The sequence below is a fragment of the Amblyomma mixtum genome, chromosome 2 (assembly GCF_055824585.1).
Source record: "Amblyomma mixtum isolate Tamu chromosome 2, ASM5582458v1, whole genome shotgun sequence".
In the NCBI taxonomy this organism is placed as follows: domain Eukaryota; kingdom Metazoa; phylum Arthropoda; class Arachnida; order Ixodida; family Ixodidae; genus Amblyomma; species Amblyomma mixtum.
In genome coordinates, this window is record NC_143013.1 from 247,681,823 (window position 1) to 247,709,455 (window position 27,633).

Below are 27,633 nucleotides of genomic sequence, written 5' to 3' on the forward strand. Positions count from 1 at the left end.
CCAAAGAAGAACAAGGCATTTTTTTCTTCCGAAGGAAAACAAAAGCTTCCTTAACGGTCCTCCTACCAGACGCTGCCGCTTCCGAGCGATTTGGAGAGGATTATTTGAGAGTGGGTAAAGTTACGTGTTCTACGCGCCGGCCATCGGGGTTTTGTCCGAGCTTCAAAAAAGCTTTTGCACCAAACAGAGTTTCATGAAATTGATTTGTGCTAGCAGCATGACTTGAGCAGCTCTTGTAAAAGCTGTATTTCATATTTTATGTTTTTTTTTTCTGCTTTCTTGTTTCTTGTATTTTTAAATGGCTATAATTGATTGTTGAAGTTTTTTATCAGTGTTTTGTGGTTTTCTGAGAATGATACTTTACGTACAGAGGGCAAAACGCATGCCTAGAACAACCAAGATCTGTGTTCCGGAGCTCCCAAAGCCGCTGCGACAAAGAAGGCAAAAAATGGCGATGAAATTCTATGAGTTTAAAAGCAGATGTTTAGATCCAGACCCTTTTTAACCAAATCTTATCGCTAGTTATCGCGTGTTACGCCCGAAACCCACTCAGAGCGTGTTCTAGACATGCGTTTTGCCCTCTGTACAGCTGAAAGAATGAAAATCTATAGCATAATTTAAATAATGCTTTTGTGAATACTATTTTATGATCCGCATCCCGCTGAAATCCTTGTACCCAATGAGCCATGATGGGAACCCGTCAAGCTGCATATAACAACTGGCAGCATTTTTTCTCCTCCCCGCATGTCCCTAGTGAGGATGAAAGTAAAGACGATTTTATTTCAAGTCGGGCCGCACAAAGCGGACGTTTCTTATCAGACGTGCCATAGCAATCTATATTTTACATATCCTCTCATGCGCTTCGGCCAGTCCGTTCAGCGTCCTCTCGTAGAGGAACACCGTGCACCTCACCCGCGAGGGCCACTCGCATTCCAGGATCGTTTCCGGCGCGATGCTTCGTCGAATTCCAAATGCTTCGCCCGGGCATGTGACACAGTGCAGTGCAGGTAACTGGAAGACAAAACGCGCCAATCTATATTCTCGCATTTCGCTAGTATACAGCAATAAAAAACTAGTAAAATACTGGGACCTCGATAACATCCGCGGAAGCGACACTCATCAGGGCGTACGGGAAGAATCAAGAAGACCTATTGGACGCGAACCACAATCGCTTACAGTGGTCTTCCTAGCACATGTTCTAAACGATATCAAACATGAATTTCGATATAAGTCTGGCTGGTGACCTTGATTTTTGCCCGGAGCGTTGCGAGAGGTAGCAGTTGAGTGAGCTTACCGAATGGTGGTCGTAAAACTTTATTTTTTTTTCGTAAAACTTTATTTAGCTTACTGAATACCTTGTCGCCATTTTCAGGGATATCATGCATTGTTCCCCAGAGCAAAGCATTCGGGGCAGAGAAATCTCAATGTACTTTGGAGTCCCCTAGAGAAGAAACACTGACAGAATAGCAGGCTTGCTATATTTTGTCAAATCAGTGTGAAGTTGAACGACCTTAGAAATCTTTAAGAGTATTGATTATAATTTAAGTGTAAAAGTTATGATAGTAGCGGTGTTGCATACACAAAGAGCAAAAAAGATATTTTTCATGTGTTTTTCAATTTTCATAGTTTGAGCACATTTTGGAACAGTTGCTTCACGCAGAATATCTTTAGGTTGTTCTTTTCTGTCCCGTAACCATATTGGCTACTTTTGTAATGGAGATGGCAGAAAACAACGACTTTGCCAAGATTCTTATTACGAAGCAGCTGTCCCGAAAACCTTTCAAGCAATTGTACAAGGGAAAGAAACGGTAACAACCGAGCGCCTACGCGCTCCGCTGTTATATTTCGTTTTCATCGCAGTTTTGGCTGGGTTGTGAGAAAGAGACGTTAAAGTCGTTCGAGAATGCACCATGGACGACTCTAGCGTCATTTTGTTACCACCAAAGTAAAAGCGCGATGAAGAGAATTGTGAACAGCGGAGAGACAACGCTCCGCTGCGTTCGCATTTCTATCGATCGGCCCGGTGCAATGAAAGAATAAGTAATTTCCTGCTGACTTCCGCTTTGCTGTGTCTGTCATAATTTCAGCTTTTGTAAGCTAAAAATTGCCTCTCCTTGTCACAGGAGGTAATTTAAGACCAGTTTTACTCGGCCATTATATCGGTTACCCCGAATTGGGTAGGTGCAGAAGGGCTTTCAGAACGTCGTGGCTCAGTTGCTTTCCTTTTCGGATCAGTGCAAGCGCAGACCCTAAGATGGGAACAAAATGTATGGCAAAGCGCTCCCACGTTGTGCTGCTCCCTCTAGAGCCGTTAATTGAAGAACGCCCCTTCCGATTCGCGAGCAAATGAATCCTCGTCACCGGCCCCTGCTTTTATCTGAATCGGCCTTTACGTTAAAAATGTCACATTCACTCTGTACTTGTCTTTGGACGCGCGATTGTTTTTCGGCTTCACTTAGCATGGTTTTAACATGGGCTTATTCGATCGCAGCAGCGTAGATATTATACAGCTTCCAGCCTTTCACACATCTCAAAACACCATGTCGCGGCGAAACATGTTTTTTTACATTTACCTCGAAGAAATTCGAGTACTCCGGCTCGCTGGCACCGTAAGCTATTATTCCAGCCCTGGAAGAGCGTGCGAACCCCAGAGCAGCTGGTATTTTGGCGCGCAACCAAGCGTAGAAAAAGAGCATCGCGCCATCGCGACGAGTGCCGCGACGTTGCGCGATGGTCGGTTTCCTTTTATGTCAGCGCCGGTAACCATTTATAGATAACGTAGAAGACTGTGGTCGAGCGCATCTGCGCTGCAACACAAAACCCTGCTTGCGTTGCAGACTTGAAAATCTTTTTGGCTTTGCAATCGGCAAGCCCTTTCTACTCCGACTGACTCCGCACACTGTGCGAGGCGCTGCATAATCTGGGAATTCATAAAAGGGAATCGATGATTATGATGATGATTAAGGCAAGGGTCTCCAAACTATGAGTCACGAAGTCATTTTAAAAATTTTAACAATTTTGAAAGCGATCTTAGAATAGAGTGATTTGTAACCCACGTTGTTTAGGGATCTGTATGATGAAGTTTCGGGGAAAATTCGTACTTTTGTGTCAAGATTTTCGTTTCTACGAGTTTGTCATGCTGCAAACAAACAAATTTTGGAATGTGGTGGTAGCTTTTTGGGATGGCTTTCACCTTTCTGCGCATTTACATTCCCGTTTGGTCCTGCGTCGTCGCCGCACATCTGATTATGGATATTGGCACCGAGATTACCTGCAGGATAACAACTTTCGCATTCTGTTCTCTTTGTGCCCTCTGCAGCGATGACTACTTCTTTGCCGAAAGATGGATCATTATCAATCTCTGACACCTGCTCGCTTGGCGTGAGCTATTTTCGGCCTTTTTTATTTTTCCACCAAAATCATGTCAGCAATATATATCTCTTTGATGTAACGCACCTTGACACACAACAAGTGAGAAATACGGGCATGATAATTGTATCAACCCCGATGCGAAGTTTACGATCGAGTCTCTGGCTTTCTGTGATCCCACTAAGAATCAAAGTTTTTTACGACAACCTGATATGGTGTAAAATGGCTTTCTACAAAATAATTGTTTTTTTTTTCTAGAGTAGCCTGACGACTAATTGTGCTCTAGTGAGTGATTATAGTAACATTAATACATGCTTCTGTACTGTACACGCTGAAAGCGAGGCAGTGCAAACTAACGACGGCGGCAGCATAATGAATTTATTTTTCTAACACTATTTTGTTTAACAGCCTACGTCTGATAAGTGAAAGAGCGCTAGGATGTGAAGATCAGTGGCTAAAGATTGAATTTAAAGACGACAGGGAAAATTGTGCTCTTTGGTACAGCCGCTACAGCTGTAAATCTGCTGATTGGAATCGGAATCGTTTGGCCTAAAAAGATTAAACTCAAGAAAAAATCACTTTCGCACGTATTTCCTTTATATTCCTGTTCGAACGAAAGCGCCACATAATATCATACGGAAGTCTATGACCCTAGAGGATAGTTATGAACTAATAATTTTAAGCCTCTCGGTGTTCCTCTCTGAAGCCTATGCCACAAAAAAATGTTTTTATCTTTGTAGTTGAGGCTGGGTTGCTCACATGCGAATAATCCATTAAAGGCAATAAATTAATCCTTCAAATCTAACTAGACTCGCTAAGTGCTGGGTACTTCGTATGATTTTAAAGGTAAGCGAACTGCGCACTTTTCCTCGGTTATAATCAAGAGGGCTGTTTGTCATTAACCGTCAGTAGTCCCGATTTGCGACAACTTCAAGTTGTAGCAAATGTTCTCGAAAGCGCTTTTAAGCGAAATCTTCAAAGAAACTCAGCGCATTTTTACGTTTGTGACACAGTACGTATGCCTTCAGCGCTTGGTGTCTCCAGCCTATAATGTCCCATGTTCACGGAACCAAAACTAAATATGATTTAGATCCGCGTGCCCTAGAGTGTTATCTTGACTACACAGAAAACTAGCGTCACACAGTGGGCTGCATCAAAGCAAAAATTTTGGTTGAGCAGAGAATTTAAGAAATGTAGAGAATGTATTACTTTGAAATTTGTCTCTCCCTCTCAGTCAAAGCCTCACTCTCGCGTGGACGGAAGGAGATTTTTTTATTTTGCCACAAGCCACTCCCGCACCAGTTCATGCTTAAAGAAGCGTGGTTCCCGGAACCGTCCACATAATGAAATAGCTAATTTCCCTTGGTAATGCTGCTTACACACGAGAAAATCTTTTCGAAATTTCACCTCCGTCGTTACGTCTCGGCGTTCGCATTGTTGTTATTAATCTTTACACGAAACAGACACCAGGAATACTCCTTCATTTCCTGCTTCTTATCATTGATAACAAAATCGTTTATTTTCACTGTTTTAAAACCAGCAGGAAAAGAGTGGTTTCAGTGTTCCCAACTTTGTGTACTGATAGCGCCACATTGAACTGAATTCGCCTGTGATACAGCCAAGCAGCTTCGCTTCAACACAAACTCTGAATGCATGGCACGAAGGAACCCCATTTTCCTACTCGGCCTCACCGGAGACATTCCCAAGCAGGTGAAACACCAGCCAGTGTTTCTTTGCAGCTTAAACGGTCACTGCTTAGCACTGGATCTTCACAACGGTCACGTTCTGTTGAAAAACAAAAAACAAATGCGAAAAGGTGGCATTGCAGAGCATCCTGGACAATTCATTATCTTCCTCATCTCATCCTGCAGGCGCCACGTGTCATCGCTCCCATAACGGCAACCATACTGCAAGCTTACGTCTTACACGACCTTGCGTGCTTGAGGGTGCGGTCCACTTAATCTTCTTAGACCACATGTCTTTGGCACCCTGTATCGTGGCGCCATCTTCATACGTCGGCGCACGAAAAAACATTGAAGGTCGTAAGAGAGAAACTGTACATATCTACTCCGCCTGTTGGAAAGGGTTGACAAGAAGGAGTATAAAAAGCGTCGAAACACTCCACCGACCAGCAGTTGGCTCATCATCCCTTGAAAAGCAACCATGGTAAGACGACGTTTTTTGTGCTCCGACGCGCTCCTAAACAGACTTGTAAGAAAACAATTCGAACTAACTAGACCGCGTCATTGAGGAAATTATTGATATTGAACCTCTTAGAAAGGAGGTAATTGTTTTCGGAGATTTTCCTTGCACCGAAACAGAAGCTAGGCGGCAGAAAGAAAATTAGTGCCATGTTTCTCCTCATTCCCTGCGTGATAATCTGGCACTTCTACTGTCACGCGTCGCAATATTAGTCGCCACAACAACAGCTCAAGACAAAAGTGAACGCGTAACAAGCATTAGCAACATATTCATCATGCCGGTCCCTTCGGTGCTAGTTGTGATTGCCGCATCAGTGCTCGAGAGTTTTTAAACAGAATACTGCGCATCTTTCCTTCGCTCTATTATGTTTGCCGTCTGAACAGCGGTAAATACTACTTGTGTCGTCAGGCAAGAAAGCCTCTTTATTTTCAACAATCCGACTACAAAGTTCCGCGCTCTAAGGGTTTATTACATAACGGTAGAAGCTACACATTACAGTCAGGATATTCTTTTTCAGATCCGTGCCTGCGTCCTCCTGGCTCTCGCCACCAGTGCTTTTGCTGGTTACACCGGCTTCGGCCTTGGCCACGGCATCGGATACGCTGGCCTAGGCTACGGCCTCGGCTACGGAGGCTATGGTTATGGTCTTGGCTACGGTGGCCTTGGTTACGGCCTTGGCTACGCCGGCTACGCCCCAAGCGTCGCGACCGTTGCCCATGCTGCCCCAGCTGTCGCCACCGTTGCCCACGCTGCCCCAGCCGTCGCCAGCTACGCCGTCGCCCCAGCTGTGAGTCGCGTAGCCGCCTACCACGCTGCCCCAGCTGTCGCTACCTACGCCGCTGCTCCAGCCGTGACTAGGGTTGCCACCACCTACGCCGCTGCTCCAGCCGTCACCACTGTTGCTCACGCTGCCCCAGCCGTCGCTAGCTACGCTGTCGCCCCAGCTGTGACTCGCGTTGCCGCCTACCACGCTGCCCCGGCTGTCGCTACCTACGCCGCTGCCCCAGTTGTTGCCGCTGCTCCAGCTGTGACCAAGGTTGCCACCACCTACGCTGCTGCTCCAGCTGTTGCCACCGTCGCTCACGCTGCTCCAGTCGCCACATACGCCGCTGCTCCAGCTTTCGCTGCCGTCCACCACGCCCCAGCTGTTGCCACCGTTGCCCACGCTGCCCCAGCTGTCGCTGCCTACCACGCCGCCCCAGTCTACGGCTACGGCGTTAGCACCCTCGGCTATGGCGCTGGCCACTACGGTTTCGGCCATGGTCTCCTCGGCTACGGTCTGAACTACGGCTACGGCCTCGGCTCTCCCTTCCACTACGGTGCCCTTCTCCGCAAGAAGAAGTGTAAGTATCGGCGTTTCCACGCTATAATTGGTTTTGAGAAAAGATGCCAAGTACAATATCGTTGCAGTTCAGCAGAACTTCCAAAATCAGCTCCCAGGTCCATTAAGGCAACAAATTTCATGTGGCTATTTAGAATTATAATGCCCTTAGGGAAATGCTCTGATTTATATAAATGTGCCCGAAGCTTCCCGTGCTCAGCTGGCAAAAATGTACAAAACATTCTTGGGTTAAACCTAGACTCAAGCTTAACGATACTAGTTTGGCGTTATTTTTTTATTTATTACTATAATATCACAATTTTTATAGCAGGGTGAAAATTTTTGTTTGTCGTCTTACCTTTTTTGTTTTATTTCAGAAATCTTCAAATCAAGCTACATCTCGATGAAACGTACTCAAGAAGCCACCCATCTCGCCTGGTACCTCGCAGAGAATATGTACAAATAAATATTTTGTACTTCACTTCTTCTTTTGTCAGTGGTCACTCATACCTACTTGCTTGTAATAGTCTGTCCGTGAAAGATGCAGCGGCGATAAACTTTATGTTTATCACCAAATATATATGATTGGTGGCATTTTGTGTTATGAAAAAATCAATTCAATTTAATTCATTTATCTTCCAGAGCGGTACAAGCAAAAACTCTGAATGGTCCTCTGGACTGAAAGTTGTACAGAGCAGCTTGACAAAGGTCCAGGAGCCACCTTACAAGATCGCAGTCGACGTAGACTAACAAAAGAAAGTGCGCTCATCAAAATTCACATTGAAAAATATGGGGAATGACGCAGGTCTATATTATTGGTGGCATTTTGTGTTATGAAAAATTCAATTCAATTTAATTCATTTATCTTTCAGAGCGGTACAAGCAAAAACTCTGAATGGTCCTCTGGACTGAAAGTTGTACAGAGCAGCTTGACAAAGGTCCAGGAGCCACCTTACAAGATCGCAGTCGACGTAGACTAACAAAAGAAAGTGCGCTCATCAAAATTCACATTGAAAAATATGGGGAATGAAGCAGGTCTGTAAACCGTACATACACATGAAACAAACAGTTAGACAATAAGAAAAGAAACAAAAATCCTTTGTTGATATCGAAGCACACGGCCAAAGGAGAATTAAAGGAAGCACATGGACAAACTAAAGGAATTCATCCGAGATCTCACAAGATAAATTGAACATCATTGTTGAGAATAGCCTGCAAGCAAAGCACGATGTCGGGAATAACATTTCCGCAGAATTTTGCGAGACAATCACATCATGCTCCAAAAACTTCATATTGACATTACGCGCTGCCAATACAGGGGTGATTTCAAAGAAAGTCAATGTCGTACGCAAAAAAAAAAATCGACTTCTAGAACTGAAGCACCTTGGGCCGCAAGTCTTAGTGGCATTAGCTAACGCCTGTGCCCATGCCTGATAATGGCTTCTGAGTCAAGACCATTACATGCAGGCTTCTTCCTAGAGTCGTGAAGCAACTCTGCGCGGGCGCATCTTTAGGTGGCCGATACTTTCGCAGTGTTGTAGTGAGTGTGTCGGTAACTGAACCCAGCACCTTAAACAGGCGCAACTTTTCTCTGGTGGGAAATCCCTGAAAGTTAATTCCTGCAGACACTAGTGGCGTCCGCCTTAGCTTCACAGCGAACATTCAGGTTGACCCAGGTGAAATGGATCATCGTATATAACATACCGAAGCCTTCTTCTAATATGAAATTAACTGAGTGTTGTGCTGCCTAGTATTTCTTTTTTTACGTCTACATGAAAAATTACTCGACATAATTTATTGCTTTCTTATATATCACTTAGTTTCAAAGGCCGGTGAGTACGTCGGATGATCACCATAATCGGTGAAGGAGAACGATGAGGCATAATGGCCGGTCATCGGCATAAAGCAATCAGAGGGGCACGAAGAATGCCTTAAAAATTGCGTTTTCGTACGCCCGTGCTGTGATTTGGTTAAAAACATGTTTATTTGTTCAGTATTCTCAGAACATGTGGGTGGGCCGCTAGCCGTTTAGCGAAGTGGACAACACGAGGTGCTTGTCAAAATGGTTGATTAGAAACGGAAACCAAGATATAGGGCTGTTACGAAAGAGGCAGTCTGGAAATGACTGAGACTCGGCGCGCTCTGCTTTCTTTCTTGCATTCGGCTTCTTTTAAAACCGTATTTGGACGCAGATGTCAAATTCGTGCTCGCGCCCATTTTCATCCTAATACAGTCGACATCGGAAGGTACTTGTAGGTGTCCAGAGCCTAAGGGATGCCGGAGCTTGCTGCAAAGGACAGCATACCGCCAGAAACGGGCATGTCGCGCTTCTTCACGTGCACCGTTTGCTAAGACAGGAACTGATTGAGGCGCCCCGCGTAAGCCTTACTTTCTCCCCTTAACCATGGCAGAAAGAAAAAACAGCGCCTGCCGAGGAACAAGGGTGTTTTAAAAGTAGTTAATTTTAATTGCGAGCACATTCTTAACCATCTTCTCGAGAACCACCGAATATTCACCTTCAGTAGTCCACGACCATGCCAAGGCCCAGTTCGGAGAAGAGCTTCGGACAGGGCCCGAAGCGCGCGCCGCGCTGGCTCTGTCGGCACACCTCGCGACACAAATCACTGCGTTTACAATGCGTCTGATGACTGAAGAGGGGAACGAGCTGCCGGCGCCGTAGGCTCCTGATATAGCACTACGGTTTTCAATGCTCAGGACTGATTTGGAAAGTTGTCGACCCCCACGAAATTGGTCCGAACCAGCCGCTTCCTACCTGGTAACCTTAACGTAGCACTTTTTAATCGGCAAAATCAAGTCGTCAAAACATTAAAATACTTGAGAAAGCCTGCTCTATGCACTCGAATGCTGCTCGATTATCGCGCTCACATATGCGACATTATGAAATTCTGCCAGCTTCGTGTCGTCTGCGCTACCCACGACAGTGCTTCGGGTTGCTGTTGGTACAGTGATAAACGACAGAGGCTGCTGATAGTGAGCTTTTGCGGCGCCCCGCCAGCAACCGCTGGGGCTTATCTGGGAACCAAAAGCAATGACAATCTCTGTCGCGGGCAGCGCAGTAGGCGCGAAGCTGGCAGCGCTGTAATCGAGGTCATTCCTGAATGCCGTCGCGGTACCACTGGCTGTCCCCTACTTGTGCAACCTCCAGCTTCTGCTGGTCCGCTGTGCGTAGGAAAAACAGCCAGCGCTGGGCTCTTTAAAGCCGTGTCCAACAACGACGACATACGTTTTTAAGCTTGAAATGCTTTTTTAAGCACGAAATGCTTTTAGCTCCCGTTGTCAGCAGTGTGGTGACGTCACGCCGAGACCGAAAGCCAACATCCGGGCACTGAATTACACTCATCCGGTCGTTGAAACGAGAACATCTGGGCAACGTACGATATTTAACGAGACTCTCTAAGAGAGAGGGCCGCGCTTCCGCGCCGTCCCCAAGGGTGGCGTTGCGGTCCCACACGAACGCATGTAAAAGACCGGCCGCTGGGCCTTCAGCTCATGAAGTTTCCCCCTTTGGCAGGCAGATGTATACACGCTCGCGGAGTATTCCAACGCTCTGCATATACATTCTTGTCAGGCCTGCGTCTCGTCGTGTCCGCGCACGCTTGTGCATCGTCCTGTATTTCAATTCCGCCACCATCACAGCTGCTTAACCACGGAGCCTGATGAAAGGAGAGTTAGGAAGCGTCTTGCGAAAAGCGATCGCTTTGGGAGTGATACGCCACAGCAGAAGACTGCTCGCCCCTGCCGACAACGCCATGATTATGCGGCCGCTCCCGAAAGCGACAAGGCCGCCACGGTTCTCGGCTGCCTACCTAAGCCTGCTCTATAGCAGGCAATCGCTTCGACGCAACAAGAGTGTGGTGTGTTGAACACTAGACCCATTTCAAGATTTTGACTAGTACCAACTACAACCAATGTGTTACGCCCGTAAACATTTCATGCTTAGTCTACTCTCGATTCCGGGAAAGGCAGAGATTTTTTTCCCTTCATTTGATTAAGGTTTAATCTGACTTTCTTTCTCATACGCACGGTGCACTCTGTAATTCAGTATTGTGTTTAAATATCGCGGGCATGCATTCTTGTCGAACGAAAAGGACCGCGTTAAGCTACCCCTTCGGAAGCTTACGGTCTCTCCATTTTCTTGGCACGCAACCAGTTCCCAATCTACACAAAGTCAATATTTAAAAAAAAAGTAATTCATTATTGTTGACTATTTTAATCTAAGCACAACGAAAAAATACTCTCCGGTACTGTGCATATAATTCGACAAAACTTTCACCTAATTTGAATTCAGAAGAACGCTTTGTTCTTTTTTTTTGTAAAGCTTGCTCAATTTTCGCTCACATGTCCTGTGCTGAAGAATGCCTCTTACACCAATGGCTATGTTGTTGCAACTTATTTCTCACCCTAGCGAAATCTAGGCACTTTTGTTGAGAAGTTCCTACTCGCTTGAGGATTCTGGTGTGGGGTAGTTGGTTCATCCTTTAAGAAACAGATTCTCAGAACGAAACAGAACGATGACAAGAAGGAACACGAAACACAGGACGGCCTCTGTCCTGTGCTTTGTCCTGTGTTTCAGTACCCATCCTGTGTTTCGTGTTCCTTCTTGTCCTCGTTCTGTTGCGCTGTGTGAATCTCTTTTTTAAATCGCTTGAGAAGTTGCTGAATGTTGTCACAAAGCAGTATGTTTGTGAATTTCTGCGGCATACATTCTTGTGTTAATGTTTTGTGAGAGTGCAGCTAGTCAACGTTGGTTTTTGTTATCTGCCGTCTAGAACCGGCGTCGTGTTTTGTTGAAGATCGAGGAAAGTTAAGACTGACAAGCACTGACCAGAATAACGTAGCCACCAGAGAAAGTGCTTCAAGCGCAGACTGGCATAGAAATGTGCGCAATAAGGCATAATACCCCCCCCCCCCCCCCCCCGGATTGCTCGATATTAAATGTTATAATGCGCATACTTTGCAACCGTTCAGTCATAACGACGGCGGCTTTCTGCACCCAATATATGTCAGTATATTTGAATCGGTACATTTGAAAAATCTCGTAACAAACCTTCGTGAATTCCAGAGCCGCAGAATGCGTGGATATTAGGACAAGCATAGGACGTTAAATGGGCGCTTTGGGGGAAGACTACGCAAAACTACGTTTTTAGGTCTGGGATCTGAAGCGGCAGATATGTACTTTTCATAGAGGATGGAGGTTTGTTAAGGACGGAAACTAAGCAAAAGCAGATGTTCAGCAACGCGCCAAGTCGAATTACAAGACTGCGCTGGGAACGTGCATTCGTTGCAGGCCACGATTTATACGTGGCCCGCAGCCAACTTCAGACGCGCGAGTTCGCAGGGTAATACACGTTGTATCGGCGAGTGAAGCAGTTCCTCTTTCGCTCAAGCTGTCGGATATGCATACAGCGCTAGATCTAAAATGAAAAGGTGTGTTTTCTTTCCGATTTTAATAGCGATTTAAAAGGTGGCGTTTTTCTGGTTAAAGGGAGAGTGAAAAAAACAAAAATAGACCAGACAAAACGAAGGGGATAGCGTTAGAGCGCTCAGTGGTGATCACCGCCGAAGATAGCAACGCGCTTGCATCTTCGCGGGGTCACTGATCGCATAATCGTATAATTGAGCAGCAGAAATTGAACAAGGACGTTGAAGAAACATACATACGAGTACGATGCTGCACTGACAACTGAAGAAATGATTTGAAAAACCGCATAGTTATCCTGAAGAACAGGCAATCCTTCGAAAGATAATCTATCGTCTTCTGCTTACATGGCCGCGCAGGTGTTTGGCCTCTTTTTTAGATAGGCAAACTGATGGCTTGCTGACGCATTGCTCACCAATCCACCTAAACGTTCACTGATCGCCACTGTACACCCGCCGTGAAAAGTGAATCAAAGGTGGCTCTGTCGAAAAAAAATTAATTAATCTCTTTGAATCTAAAGTGTAATGGCGGAGACTCATTGGTGCGTTGTGTAATTCGTACCATCACAATTAGGCTTCATATATTCGTTCAAGGATGCATGAAACAGGTGCAGAGAACCTTAATTTTTCGCTAATAGTGCGTCTGACGTACTTTTAACAGAACCTGTCCGTTGAAAATCTGAAGAGGAACAGAACAGGCCGGTTATGTAGCCCGATTACCAGGAACCTCCAGAGTGGCTCATACATCTCAAATGTAGAGCTCCACACTATGGAACTGCGCCGCCGCGGTGGCTCAGCGGTTATGGTGCTCGGCTGCTGACGCAAAAGACGCGGTTCGATCCCGGCTGCGGCGGCCAGAATTTCTTTGGAGGAGAAATTCTAGAGGCCCGTGTACTGTGCGATGTCAGTGCACGTTAAAGAACCCCAGGTGGCCGACATTTCCGGAGCCCTCCACTACGGCGTCTCTCATAGCCTTAGTCGCTTTGGGACGTTAAACCCTATAAACCAAACCAAACCAAACACTATGGAACTCTCAGATTCGGTGCTGGCGAGGCGGAACTGTAGGTTCACGTGGACTGCATCTTCCAAACGCCGGCTGTGTCAAATGCGATACTCACTGAATGAAAGAAAATGAAAACAAAAAAAACACTTAAAGGAAAGCTCGACATTATGCGGAGTGCATTCGGAACCCGAAGCCCTGTTGAAGCTATTTTCTTCTTTCTGGGCAGGTGAAAGTGGGCGTCACCTGACTGCTGGGGCTCGGCCACGGCCGATAAAACCCCTCATGTGCCTGCATATAGGGCTAAGTTTCTAGCTTTTATTTTTGACAATAATGGCCTGAAAACGTTTAATTGATGGTCACTAGTAAGTTGCATTCCCACTTTCCTCGCGGGCTCCCCGCATACAAACACTGGCACACAGGGTGTCGTCAGGTGCACACACTGGTAGGATGTGTGCCTAACACCCTTAAAGCGGGGGGTGGGGGGTTGGGTGCAGTTCTTGGTGCAGTTGGAGATGCTCTATAGTTACAGTGGTAAGTTCAGCCAGTATCCAGCTACCAAGTTACACAGTGGGTGGTGACTGGCGTTTAGCTTCCGCGGGTCGTGAGTCAGACAATGGAACGCAGTGAAATGTCCACTGTTTAATAAACTTTATACACCCAAGAGACAATACAGCGGAGTTATAAATAACCCATAAGAACTCAAAGGCACTGCAACGCATGCAAGCCAGAACAGAGAGAGGCTACAATACTAAGTCACATTTTGCACCAAGAGTGCACAAATGCAGGGCAGAGGCAAACGGAAGAAACAGAAATTGTTCACAGGAGACTATGGCATTCCAACGACTGGCGGATCACGGGGTGGGCGCACCGAATACTGGCGCGAGTTCCTTCGCTGGTTCCCTGGCTGGGCGTCAGTTGTATTCAATCCCACGTTTCTTACGCTGGCGCTTCTTCAAAGTCAAATAACGGCTAGCCCTCGGCGCTAAACGCCCTTTATGGACGAATCGCATCGGTTAGGTATTTGGCCCCAAGGCAGGCGTGCACACACAAACTATAAAAACACTATAACCTTCCCACTGAGATGGGCGTCGCCATCAGTCAAGCGACGAGGCATTTTATATAAAGAACAAAGTATTTTTCTCTTTCGAAGGAAAACAAAACAAAAGCTTCCTTAACTGTCCTCCTACCAGACGCTGCCGCTTCTGAGCGATGTGGAGAGGATTATTTCAGAGTAGGTGAAGTTATGTGTTCTCCACCGGCCATCGGGGCTTTGTCCGAGCTTCAAAAAAGCTTTCGCACAAAAAAAATTTGCATAACATTCATTGGTGCCAGCAGCACGACTTGCGCAGCTCTTGTAAAAGCTGTATTTCTTATTTTCTATTTTGTTTCCTGCTTTCTTGTTTCTTGATTTTTGAAATGGCTATACTGGCTGTTTAAGTTATTTAGCAGTGTTATGTAGTTTTCTGAGAATGATAATTTACGTACACCTGAAAGATAGAAAGAAAATCTGTAGCATAATTTAAATAATGCTTTTGTGTATACTATTTTTTGACCTGCAACACCGATCAAATCCTTGTACCCAATGAGCCATGATGGGAACCCGTCAAGCTGCTTACCACAACTGGCAGCATTTTTTCTCATCCCCGCATGTCCCTAGTGAGGATGAAAATAAAGACGATTTTATTTCAAGTGCGGCCACACGAAGCGGACGTTTCTTATCAGACGTGCCATAGCAACCTATATTTTACATATCCTCTCGTGCGTTTCAGCCTGTTCGTTCAGCGTCCTCTCCTAGGGGAATACCGTGCACCTCATCCGCGAGGGCCACTCGCATTCCAGGATCGTTTCCAGCGCGATACTTCACTCGAATTGCTAAAGCTCTGCTCGGGCGTGTGACACAAGGCAGTGCAGGTAACTGGAAGACAAAACGCGCCAATCTATATTCGCGCATTTCGCTAGTATACAGCAATAAAAAACTAGTAAAATACTGGGACCTCGATAACATCCGCGGTTGCGACATCAATCAGGGCGTACGGGAAGAATCAAGAAGCCCTATTGGACGCGAACAACAATCGCTTACAGGGGAACACATTGGCCCGAGTGGGTCTTCCTAACACATGTTCTCGGCCGCCGCGATGGCTCAGCGGTTATGGTGCTCGGCTGCTGACCCAAAAGACGCGGGTTCGATCCCGGCCGCGGCGGCAGAATTTCTTTGGAGGAGAAATTCTAGAGGACGGTGTACTGTGCGATGTCACTGCACGTTAAAGAACCTCAGGTGGTCAAAATTTCCGGAGCCCTCCACTACGGCGTCTCTCAAAGCCTCACTTGCTTTGGGACGTTAAACCCCATAAACCCAACCAAACCTAACACATGTTCTACGCGATATCAAACATGAATTTCGATACAAGTCTGGGTGGTGACCTTTATTTTTGCCCGTAGCGTTGCGAGAGGTAGCAGTTGAGTGAGCTTTGATTGATTGATTTATGGGGTTTAACGTCCCAAAGCGACTAAGGCTATGAGAGACGCCGTAGTGGAGGGCTCCAGAAATTTCGACCACCTGGGGTTCTTTAACGTGCACTGACATCGCAAAGTACACGGGCCTCGATTTTCTCCTCCAAAGAAATTCAACCGCCGCGGCCGGGATCGAACCCGCGTCTTTCGGGACAGCAGCCGAGCACCATAGCCACTGAGCCACCGCGGCGGCTGCTTGAGTGAGCTTACCGATGCCTTGTCGCCATATTTAGGGCTATCATGCACTGGTCCCAAAAGCAAAGCATTCGGGGTAGAGAAATCTTAATGTACTTTGGAGCCCCCTAGAGAAGAAACACTCACAGAATAGCAGGCTTGCTATATTTGGTCAAATCAGTGTGAGGTTGAACGACATTAGAAATCTTTAAGAGTATTGATTATAATTTAAATGTAAAAGTTATGATAGGTGCGGTGTTGCATACACAAAGAGCAAAAAAGCTATTTTTCGTTTGTTTTTCAGTGTTCATAGTTTGAGCACATTTTGGAACAGTTGCTTCACGCAGAGTATCTTCAGGTTGTTCTCTTCTGTCCCGTAACCATATTGGCTACTTTTGTAATGCAGATAGCAGAAGAGAACGGCGTTGCCAAGATTCTTATTACGAAGCCGCTGTCCCGAAAACCTCTCAAGCAATTGTACGAGGGAAAGAAACGGTAACAACAGAGGGCCTACGCTCTCCGCTGTTATATTTTGTTTTCATCGCACTTTTGGCTGGGTTGTAAGAAAGAGACGTTAAAGTCGTTCGAGAATGCACCATGGACGACTCTAGCGTTATTTTGTTACCACCAAAGTAAAAGCATGATGAACAGAATTGTGAACAGCGGAGAGACTACGCTCCGCTCCGTTCGCATTTCTATCGATCGGCCCGGTGCAGTGAACGAATAAGTAATTTCCTGCTGACTTCCGCTGTGCTGCGTGTATCATAATTTCAGCTTTTGTAAGCTAAAAATTGCCTCTCCTTGTCACAGGAGGTCCTTTAAAACCAGTTTTACTCGGCGATTATATCGGTTACCTCGAATAGACGATATGCGAAATTGCTTGGCGGTCTGGCAACACCGCGCCCACTACTTCCGATTTCCATCTTGGCGCGGTCGAGCTCGTCGAGCTGGTGCATCGTTTGCTATGCGTACTTTCTTCTTGCGAGTGGAATTTCAACAGGCAAGCTTCAGCTGCTGCGTTGTTTTCACAGCTGATCTTTGACTAAATGTAGGTGCTTTCAATAACCGCCAGCTTACTCCTACCGCGTCCTCAGCTTCGCTTGAAGTCTGACGCTGATGATCGCAATAATCGGCACTCGAAAGTGAGTTGGAAAGTCGAACCGTGACCGTGTGCTGTTGTCGTTTTAATGCTCGCATTAAAGCACCAGTTCAAGCATCACGCATTATCATGGCTATTTTATTCCCAGGTGGACGTGAATTCATCTGGTAGGGTAGCGAGCGGTTATTTTGCGGTGAGTGCGCACGTGTGTTGACAAACTTCTCTGATAGTGCGAACTTTCGTTCGCGCCGATGCCAGGAGCTTCGTGCATTGCAGTATAATCACACAAGACCCTCGACCAGCTGCGTAATTCGATTCCTTTACTGTAATGTGCAATGCGCATCTGCGGTTTTCAACGTCACCGTTTCAGAGCCCGGCGTCGGTTGATTTTCGCCGCAATTCGTTGAAACCGCGTCTTGCTTTAGACGCAGTTGAAGCGAGTATTGCGATGTTGTCGATCGATATTACCAAGAGGAAAGTGGTCATATATAATTCAAAATGTAAGGAAAGACGCAGGTTTTTTTTTTTTTCAGATAGGCACTGAGCTACCCCGGCGGCTTGATTAGAGAAAGAGCGTACAGCTGTAGGTGCCTGCACGGACTCGATATGCTGGTCAAGTTGTGTGTGCAGGGGCGAAATTAGCATGTTCGGTTGCTTCCGAATCTTAATTAGCTTACTCCCAAACTTGGAGAAATGGCTTTGTTGCGAAGCAAGCTGTTGAAGCTTGCCACAACGATAATAAAATCTGATGGCCTGAAGCGTTTTCAGAACACAGTTGCACGAACTTTCTAGCTTAGAAATGCGTCCCTTCTTCATAATAAAGTAGCTATATTATTCGCTTCTTTTTTTTAGATTTTCGTCGCCGCAGATATGGAAGGTATAGGAATCCTCAAGAAATAAAGCATTCGCACCTCAGTTTTTATACGTAGGGTGTATTGCTTCACAAAGACTAGCTCCTTAACGCGCATAACATATGCGTATGGTCCAGAGAGTTTGCTCGCCCTTCTAAAACTAATTGAACGCGGGAAAAACTTAACTGAACAAGTAGCAAACTAAGCAGTAATCGGGATATGGTTCTTCGAGTGAACTTATTTCGCCACGGCACGAGCGATTGGCCCGCTCAAAAAATTACCTTCTCTATTACGTTGTTCAAGTATGCGTCTATATATATTCACGCCCGACCGGGGAGTTGATAAATGCACGAAATCGGCTTCTAATTTTGATCAGAGACAACAAAGGCTGTAGTCCTTATCTTAATTTAAACGCAAATCACCTCGAGAGATTTGTCAAAAATCAGCGCAGAAAGCGAAAGCTGCGCACTGATCCGCGTGCTGACACGATACCTCGCACGGCGTTTTGTGTTACTAAAACGTTGGGACGGAGTAAAAAAAATAGAAAAGCGAAAAGCTGGAACGCACCTAGTTCTGGCACGCATCGTAGTGTCTTTTCACAGTGGAGAGGGTAGCGCAACACTGCATCGGCATTTTACTTTTCAAACGAAGCGCAGCCGTTTTAACCCAACGCTGGGCAGCGGTTTCGTTTTCTGTACCGTGCCAACATGGAGGACTTAGTTCTCGGATCGTCGAGAGATGGCGCTGCGCATTTCGCATACCACAACTGTAAGTACCACAAAAAAAGTACCACAACTGTAGGGGTGCACAAAGGATTAAGGCAAGGTTGCCCTCTATCACCGCTGTTGTTCATGCTTTACGTGATAAATATGGAAAGAAGGCTAGAAGAAAGTAATCTGGGTTATAATCTATCGTACAGATTAGGCGGAAATGTAGTTGAGCAGCGACTCCCGGGTTTAATGTATGCGGACGATATTGTACTGTTAGCAGATAGCCAGGAAGATTTACAAACTTTGGTTAATTGCTGTGGAGACGAAGGAGACGCTCTAGGATTCAGTTTTAGCGCAACTAAATCAGGTGTGATGATTTTTAACGATACAACTGATCAGGTGCTTACAATACAAGGCCACGAAATACCCAAAGTGGCCGAATACAAATACCTTGGGATATGGCTAAACGAAGGGCAGATATACACGGAAAAGCATGAACAGGCTCTTAGGGCAAAAGGACGAAGAGACGCCGGGATAATGAAACATAGGGCATTATGGGGGTACAACAAATATGAAGTACTAAGAGGTATTTGGAAAGGAATAATGGTGCCGGGACTTACTTTCGGCAATGCGGTTCTGTGCTTAAGGGCAGAAGTTCAGTCGAGATTAGACGTAAATCAGAGAGCTGTTGGAAGATTAGCACTAGGTGCCCACGGCAAAACCACAAACGAGGCAGTACAAGGGGATATGGGCTGGGCATCGTTCGAGGCACGGGAAGCTAAGAGTAAAATACTATATGAAGAACGCCTGAGGAAATTGGACGATAACAGATGGGCAGCTAAGGTATTTAAATATTTATACAGAAAGAACGTTGACTCACAGTGGCGGAAAAGAACTAGAAAACTAACCAGTAAGTATGCCGGTCATGAGGACGGAGAAAGAAAGAGCATTAAACGACAGGTTAAAAACGCGGAAGTTAAAAATTGGATGAATTCAATGGAAAAGAAACATAGTGTAGAACTATATCGATTCTGGAAAAAGCAGATCAGGAAAGAATTTTTCTATGATAACTCAAGAGGCAGTGCCCTACTTTTTGAAGCTAGATCAGGTTGTCTTAGAACGCGCAGCTACAAAAAGAAATTTAACGAAGAAGATGACACATGTGCAGTGTGTGGTAGATCTGTGGAAACAATTGAACACCTCATAATCAAATGTGATGGTATCCATCCGGATGTCGATGCAGGCACAGTCACTCTTTCTGAGGCCCTAGGGTTTAAAGATAACAATGGTCATGTAAATAAATCTGCAGTGGAAGTCAGCAAAAAGCGATTGGAGGATTGGTGGCTGAAAAGCAGAGATGTGGCATAAGGTTAGAATAGTAGGAAACCGTAGGAAAAGTTGATGGAGAATCTTAATGAGAATTGCCAACACAGTAAACAAAAAAAAAGTAATAAATAAAGAAAAGCTGAGCATGGTGGCAATTGCCACCACCCCGTTTCAAAGGGGGCGCTCCTATCCATCCATCCATCCATCCATCCATCGTCTATTGGTTAGGTGCAGAAGAGCTTTCAGAACGTCGTGGCTCAATTGCTTACTTTTCGGATCAGTGCAAGCGCAGACCCTAAGATGGGAACAAAATGTGTGGCAAAGCGCTCCCACGTTGTGCTGCTCCCTCTCGATCCGTTAATTGAAGAACGCCCCTTCCAACCCGCGAGCAAATATATCGTCGTCACCGGTCCCTGCTTTTATCTGAATCGACCTGAACGTTAAAAATGTCACTCACTCTGTACTTGTCTTTGGTCGAGCGATTGTTTTTCATCTTCACTTAGCATGGTTCTAACATGCGCTTCTTTGACCGCAGCCGCGTAGATATTATACAACTTCCAGCCTTTCACACATCTCAAAACACCACTTCGCGGGGAAACATGTTTTTTTACATTTACCTCGAAATATTTCGAGTACTCCGGCTCTCTGGCACCGTAAGCTATTATTCCAGTCCTGGAAGAGCGTGCGAACCCCACAGCAGCTGGTATTTTGGCGCGCAACCAAGCGTAGAAAAATAGCATCGCGCCATCGCGACGAGTGCCGCGACCTTGCACGATGGTCGGTTGCCTTTTATGACAGCGCCGATGACCATTCATAGATAACATAGAAGACTATGGTCGAGCGCATCTGCGCTGCAACAGAAAACCCTGTCTGCGTTGCAGACTTGAAAATCTTGTTGGCTTTCCAATCGGCAAGCCCTTTCTGCTCGGGCTGACCCCGCACATTGTGCGAGGCGCTGCATAATCTGGGAATTTCTGAAAGGGGATCGATTATTATGATGATGATTAAGGCCAGGGGTCTCCACACTATCAGTCATGAAGTCATTTTAAAAATGTTCACCATATTTCGAAAGCGATCTTAGCATAGAGTGATTTGTCATCCATTTTGTTTAGGGATCTGTATGATGAAGTTTCGGTGAAAGTTCGTATTTTTGTGATAAGTTTTTCGTTTCTACAACTTTGTCATTCTGCAAACAAACAAATTTTGGAATGTGGTAGTAGCTTTTAGGATGGCTTTTACCTTTCTGCGCATTTACATTCCCGTTTGGTTCTGCGTCGTCGTCGCACATCTCATTATAGATATTGGCACCGAGATTACCTGCAGGATCACAACTTTCCCATTCTATTCTCTTTGTGCCCTCGGCATCGATGACTTCTTCTTCGACGAAAGATGAATCATTATCAATCTCTGACACCTACTCGCTTGGCCTGGGATATTTCCGGCATTTTTTTTATTTTTTCACCATAATCGTGTCACCATATTATATTCCTAGGATGCAGCGTTCCTTGACACGGAACGAGTCATAAATACCGGCATGGTAAATATATCAACCGCAATGCGTAGTTTACGACCGAGTCTCTGGCTCTCTCCGATCCACTTGGAGTCAAAGATTTTTTCGACATCCTCCAATAGTGTAAAATAGCTTTCTCCTAAATATTTTTTTTAGGAGTAACCTGACGACAACTAGCGCTCTAGAGAGTGATTATAGTAGTACTAACACTTGTTTCCTTATTGTACACGCTGATAACGAGGCAGTGCAAACTAAAAACGGCGGCCGCAGAATGATTTTTTTTGTAACCATATTTTTTTTAACAGCCTTCTTCTGATAACTGAAAGGCCGCAAGGATGTCACGATCAGAGGTTAAAGGTTGAATTTAGAGGTGGTGTCAGGGAAAACTCTCCTCTTTGGTAAAGCCGGTTCACCTATAAATCCGCTGATTACATTCGAAATCATTTGGCCTAAGAAAATTTAACTCAAGAAAAAAAAGCACTTTCACGCGAATTTTTTTCCTGCATAATCCTGTTTGAACGAGAGCCCAAAATAACATCATGCGCAAGTGTATGCGCGAGCGAATAGTTGTGAACTAATAATTTCAAGCCTCTCGGTGTTCCTCTCTAAAATCTATGCCACAAAAAGAAATTTATTGGTATCTGTGTAGTTGAGGTTGGGAGGTACACCTGCGATTATTCCCCTAAATTTATTAATTTAATCCTTCCAATCTAACTAGAAACGCTAAGTGCTGGATACTTCGTATCATTTGAAAGGTAAACAAACTGCACACTTTTCCTCGGTTGTAATCAATAGGGCTGTTTGTTTGTCATTAACCGTTACTGGTCCCGATTTGCTACAACTTCAAATGAGGTCCTCCAAAGCGCTATTAGGTGGAATATTCAAAGAAACTCAGTGCATTTTTGCGTTTATGATATAGTACATCTGCCTTCAGCACTTGCTGTCTCCAGCCTATGTCACATGTTCTTGACATCTAAACGAAAGATGTTTTAGATCCGCGTGCCGTAGAGTACTGTCTTCACTACACAGAAAAATAGCGTCACACAGTGTGCTGTACCAAAGTAAAAATTTCTTTTGAGCAGAGACTTTGATAAATGTAGCGAATGTTTACTTTGAAATTTGTCTCTCTCTCAGTCAAAGCCTCTTTCTCACGTGAACTCCCGCATCACCTCATGCTTGCAGAACATGGTGCCCGGAAGTGCTCACATAATGAAATTACTGTTTTCCCTTGGTAATGCTGCTTACACATGAGAAAATCTGTGAAGTTTTACCTCCTATGTTACGTGTTGGCATTCACAATCATTTTATTAATCTTTCCATGAAACACGCTCCCGAAATAGTGCTTCGTTTCCTGATTCTTATCACTGGTAACAAACGTGTTTATTTTCACCATTTTAAAACCAACAGGAAAAGAGTTGTTTCAGTGTTCCCACCATTGTGTAGTGATAACACGACATTGTACTGAACTCGCCTGCGCCACAGCCAAGATTCTTCGTTTCTACACAAACTCTAAATGCACGGCACGACGGCACCCCATTTTCCTACTCGGCCTCACCGGTGACATTCCCAAGCAGGTGAAACACCAGCCAGTGTTTCTCTGCAGCTTAAACGGTCACTGCTTTGCACTGCCTCTTCACAGCGGTCACGTTCTGTTGAGAATGAAAAAACAAATGCGAAAAGCTGTCTTTGCGAAGCACCCTAGAGAATTCATTATCTTCTTCATCTCATCCTGCAGGGACCCACGTGTCATCGCTGCCATAACGGCAACCACACTGCAAGCTTACGTCTTACACGACCTTGCATGCTTGAGGGCGCGGTTCACTTAATCTTCTTAGACAACATGTCTTTGACACCTGGTATCGTGGTGCCATCTTCATACGTCGGCGCAAGAAAAAGCATTGAAGGTCGTCACAGAGAAACTCTACATTTTTTCGCCGTCTATGGGAAAGGGTAGACACCACGGAGTATAAAAAGCGTCGAAACACTGCACCGACCAGCAGTTGGCTCATCATCCCTTGAAAAGCAACCATGGTAAGACGATGTTTTTTGTCTTCAGACGTGCTCCTAAAGAGACTTCTAAGAAAACAATTCGAACTAGCTGGAGCGCATCATTTGGGAAATTATTGATATTGGACCACTTAGAAATGAGGTAGTTGTTTTCGGAGATTTTGCTTGCACCGAAACTGAAGCTAAGCTGCAGTAAGAAAATCAGCGCCCTGTTTATCTTCATTCTCTGCGTGATAATCTGGCAGTTCTAGTGCCCAGCGTCGCAATATTAGTCGCCACAACAACAGCCCAAGACAAAAGTAAACGCGTAACAAGCGTTAGCAACATATTCACCATGCCCGTCCCTTCTGTGCAAGTTGCAATTGCCACACCAGTGCTCGAAAGTTTTTAAACAGAAAACTTCGCAACTTTCCGTCGCTCTAATAGGTTTGCCTTCTGAACAGCGGTAACTATTTGTGTCGTGAGGCATAAGTGGTGACTTTTGTGAATTAAGCGGTGCAGAAGCAGAGCACTTCATTCTGTGATGAGTTCAGAATCTTGAAGCGCAACCGCCTCTAGGGTAGCACAGTAATGCGAAGTATCTTTTGCAATAAGTGTTTAGAAAAACGCAGCTCAAGCGGATGAGTGACAGAAAGTGTTAAATACTAGGGATGTTTGCTTTAACATGCTTTTCTTTGAGATTGATGAACAATACCTTCAACCTCCTTCACAGGTGAGCAAATTGTGCTCAACCTGGTTCGGCAAAAAGCTTGAAAAGAACTTTTCCACACTGTGTTCATCCACAGATCTCCGAAAGTAATTAGAAATCGTAACATCCTAGATCTAACTCTTTATGCTATTTTAGAATAAGAATATATTAAATAGAAGGTCGCAAATTATAGACTTAACAAGCAGACATCAATGTGTCAAGACACTCGCTTCTGTATATATGGATTGAAAACTTCTCCGAATGCCTTGTCATTCCTTACAACAGCAAAAGAGAGTGGGAGCTCTCTGTTTGCTTCTAAAGTTTAAAGCTGCTATGTTGAGCTTGTCTGAACAGGGGACATGGGTGTAATGTAGCGTTGCCCTGAACTTACGAGACTGTTTTTGCTTCGTCACGAGCTCAGGAGGCCTGACATTATAGATAGTTTTGGCACGACAAAGCTGCACATCAGGCTAGTAACTGTCATTTCAACCTTCTTATCTTGAAATACTCAAAGGCGCTATAACCACTCGCATACGATTCTCGTGTACATGTGCCACAGATTTAACGAGCACACGTCAGACTTTGAGAATACTTTCTATAGAGTCTATGGTAAATTTAGCTCTTGTTCTAAGCCGATGTCCGACCACTCATCAACCATTTGTTAATAGGTAAACTTTTCTAACCGTCAGAACAGCTCTGATATACACTTAATATAAAGAACCCGTTACTCAAGCGTTTCACACACATCGATTCTTTTAACGGCGCTCGCTCAACATTCAGCCCCACTTTGCACAAGACGCCTCCTCGATCCGCCGATTGGATGCAACAGCGCCGAGCAAAAACTTCAAACGCGAGACAGAGAATCGATTCAGATTACCCGTTTTTTTTCTTCTTCTGGAGGAGGCACGATTTAAGGCACTTGTTTTAAAATGCGACGCACCGAGAAGAATGATCAAAATTACCCTTACGCATGTTTCGTACTTGTCACCACGATGAAACCAAAGACGCCGATTTAGTTTTACTTAATTTCCTAGTGAGTTGTATTGATACGCATGCCAACCACCTCCGCTGTTCTGACAAAAGAAGTGCTTCCTATAGAACACTTCTATTCTTTTAGTTCTTCGGCTAACTACATTACCGAAGAAAGCCGCTTTATTTTCAACAATCTGACTGCAAACTCTCGCGCTCTCAGAATTTATTGCACACCGGTAGAAGCTACACATTACAATCAGGATATTTTTGTTTTCAGATCCGTGCCTGCGTCCTCCTGGCTCTCGCCACCAGTGCTTTTGCTGGTTACACCGGCTTCGGCCTTGGCCATGGCATCGGATACACTGGCCTAGGCTACGGCCTCGGCTACGGAGGCTACGGTTATGGTCTTGGCTACGGTGGCCTTGGTTACGGCCTTGGCTACGCCGGCTACGCCCCAGGCGTCGCGACCGTTGCCCATGCTGCCCCAGCTGTCGCCACCGTCGCCCACGCTGCCCCAGCCGTCGCTAGCTACGCTGTCGCCCCAGCTGTGAGTCGCTTTGCCGCCTACCACGCTGCCCCAGCTGTCGCCACCTACGCCGCTGCTCCAGCCGTGACTAAGGTTGCCACCACCTACGCCGCTGCTCCAGCAGTCACCACTGTTGCTCACGCTGCCCCAGCCGTCGCTAGCTACGCCGTCGCCCCAGCTGTGACTCGCGTTGCCGCCTACCACGCTGCCCCAGCTGTCGCCAGCTACGCTGCTGCTCCAGTTGTTGCCGCTGCTCCAGCTGTGACCAGGGTTGCCACCACCTACGCTGCTGCTCCAGCTGTTGCCACCGTCGCTCACGCGGCTCCAGTCGCCACCTACGCCGCTGCCCCAGCTTTCGCTGCCGTCCACCACGCCCCAGCTGTTGCCACCGTTGCCCACGCTGCCCCAGCTGTCGCTGCCTACCACGCCGCCCCAGTCTACGGCTACGGCGTTAACACCCTCGGCTATGGCGCTGGCCACTATGGTTTCGGCCATGGTCTCCTCGGCTACGGCCTGAACTACGGTTACGGCCTCGGCTCTCCCTTCCACTACGGTGCTCTTCTCCGCAAGAAGAAGTGTAAGTATCGGTGTTTTCACTTATAAATGGCTCTGAACAGAGGTGCCAAGTAGAATATCGTTGCAGTTCAGCAGAACTTCGAAATGCAGCTCCTAGGTCCATTAAGGCAACAAATTTCATGTGGCTATTTAGGATTATTATGCCCTAAGGGAAATGCTCTTATTTATATAAAGGTTCCCGAATCTTCCTGTGCTACGCTGACAAAAATATACAAAATATTCTTTTAAGCCTAGAATCAATCTTAGTGACGCAATTTTGGAGTTAATTTTGTATTTATTGCAATATTACCACAATTTTTATATCAGGGTGAAATGTTTTGTTGGTCGTCTTACCTTTCTTTGTTTTATTTCAGAAATCTTCAAATCAAGCTACATCTCGATGAAATGTACTGAAGGAGCCGCCCATCTGGCCTGGTACCTCGCAGAGAATACGTACAAATAAATATGTTGTACTTAACTACTTCTTTTGTCAGTGGTCACTCATACCTACTTGCTTGTAATGCTGTGTCCATGAAAGATACAGCGGGGATAAACTTTAAAAACGAAAAGAGGACAGGACGAGCGGTATACCGCTCGTCCTGTCCTTTTCTCGTTCTTCAATGTTTATCAGCAAATGTATGTTGTTGGTGGTATTTTGTGGTACGAAAAATAAAAGAAATCATCCGAGTTCTTACAAGATAAATTGAATATTATTGTAGAGAATAGCCTGCAAGCAAAGAACGATGTCGAGAATAACTTTTCAGCAGATTTTTCTGATACACCCACATCATGCTCCAAAAATTTCATACTGACTTTGCTCGCTGCCAATACAGGGGTGGTTTCAAACCAAATCAATGTCGTAAGCAAAAAAAAATTGGACTTCTAGAACTGAAGGGCCTTGGGCCGAAAGTCTCAGTGGCATTAGCTAAGAGCTGTGCCAATTCCTGATAATGGCTTCTGAGTCAACACCATTATATGCAGGCTTCTTCCTGGAGTCGTGAAGCAACTCTGCGCAGGCGCATCTCTAGGTGGCCAATACATTCGCATCGTTGTAGTGAGTGTTTCGACGACTGAACACAGCCTTAAACAGGAGCCACTCTGCTCTGGTACGACATCCCTGGACGTTAATTACTGCAGGCACTAGTGGCGTCCGCCTTAGCTTCATAGCGAACATTCAGGTTGACCCAGATGAAATGGATCATCGTATATAACATAGCGAAACCTGCATCCAAATTGAAATTAACTGAGTGTGTTGCCACCTAGTATTTTTTTGTTACGTCTACTTTAAAAATTACTCGAGATAACTTAATGCTTTATTATATGCCACTCAGGTTCAAAGCCCGCTGAGTACGTCCGATGATCACCATAAT

The 27,633-nt window shown here is 45.5% G+C and overlaps 1 protein-coding gene across 1 annotated transcript; it reads left to right on the forward strand.

The window, feature by feature from the left end:
• The first annotated feature begins 5,022 nt into the window (after positions 1 to 5,022).
• LOC149363361 (uncharacterized) lies at positions 5,023 to 27,264 on the forward strand. Its single transcript, XM_089568482.1, has 4 exons — positions 5,023 to 5,079; positions 6,074 to 6,758; positions 25,659 to 26,285; positions 27,245 to 27,264. The coding sequence occupies exons 1-4, from the start codon at positions 5,023 to 5,025 to the stop codon at positions 27,262 to 27,264; spliced, it is 1,389 nt and encodes a 462-aa protein (XP_089424608.1).
• The last annotated feature ends 369 nt before the right edge of the window (positions 27,265 to 27,633 follow it).

Bases quoted from the DNA above. Each gene is read 5' to 3' on its own strand.
- LOC149363361 (XM_089568482.1), top strand. From the start codon at position 5,023: ATGGCACGAAGGAACCCCATTTTCCTACTCGGCCTCACCGGAGACATT. The intron at 6,759-25,658 runs ACCACGCCGCCC...CGACCGTTGCCC, and splicing joins TGCCCCAGCTGTCGCTGCCT to ATGCTGCCCCAGCTGTCGCC. The intron at 26,286-27,244 runs GTAAGTATCGGT...CATTATATGCAG, and splicing joins TCTTCTCCGCAAGAAGAAGT to GCTTCTTCCTGGAGTCGTGA.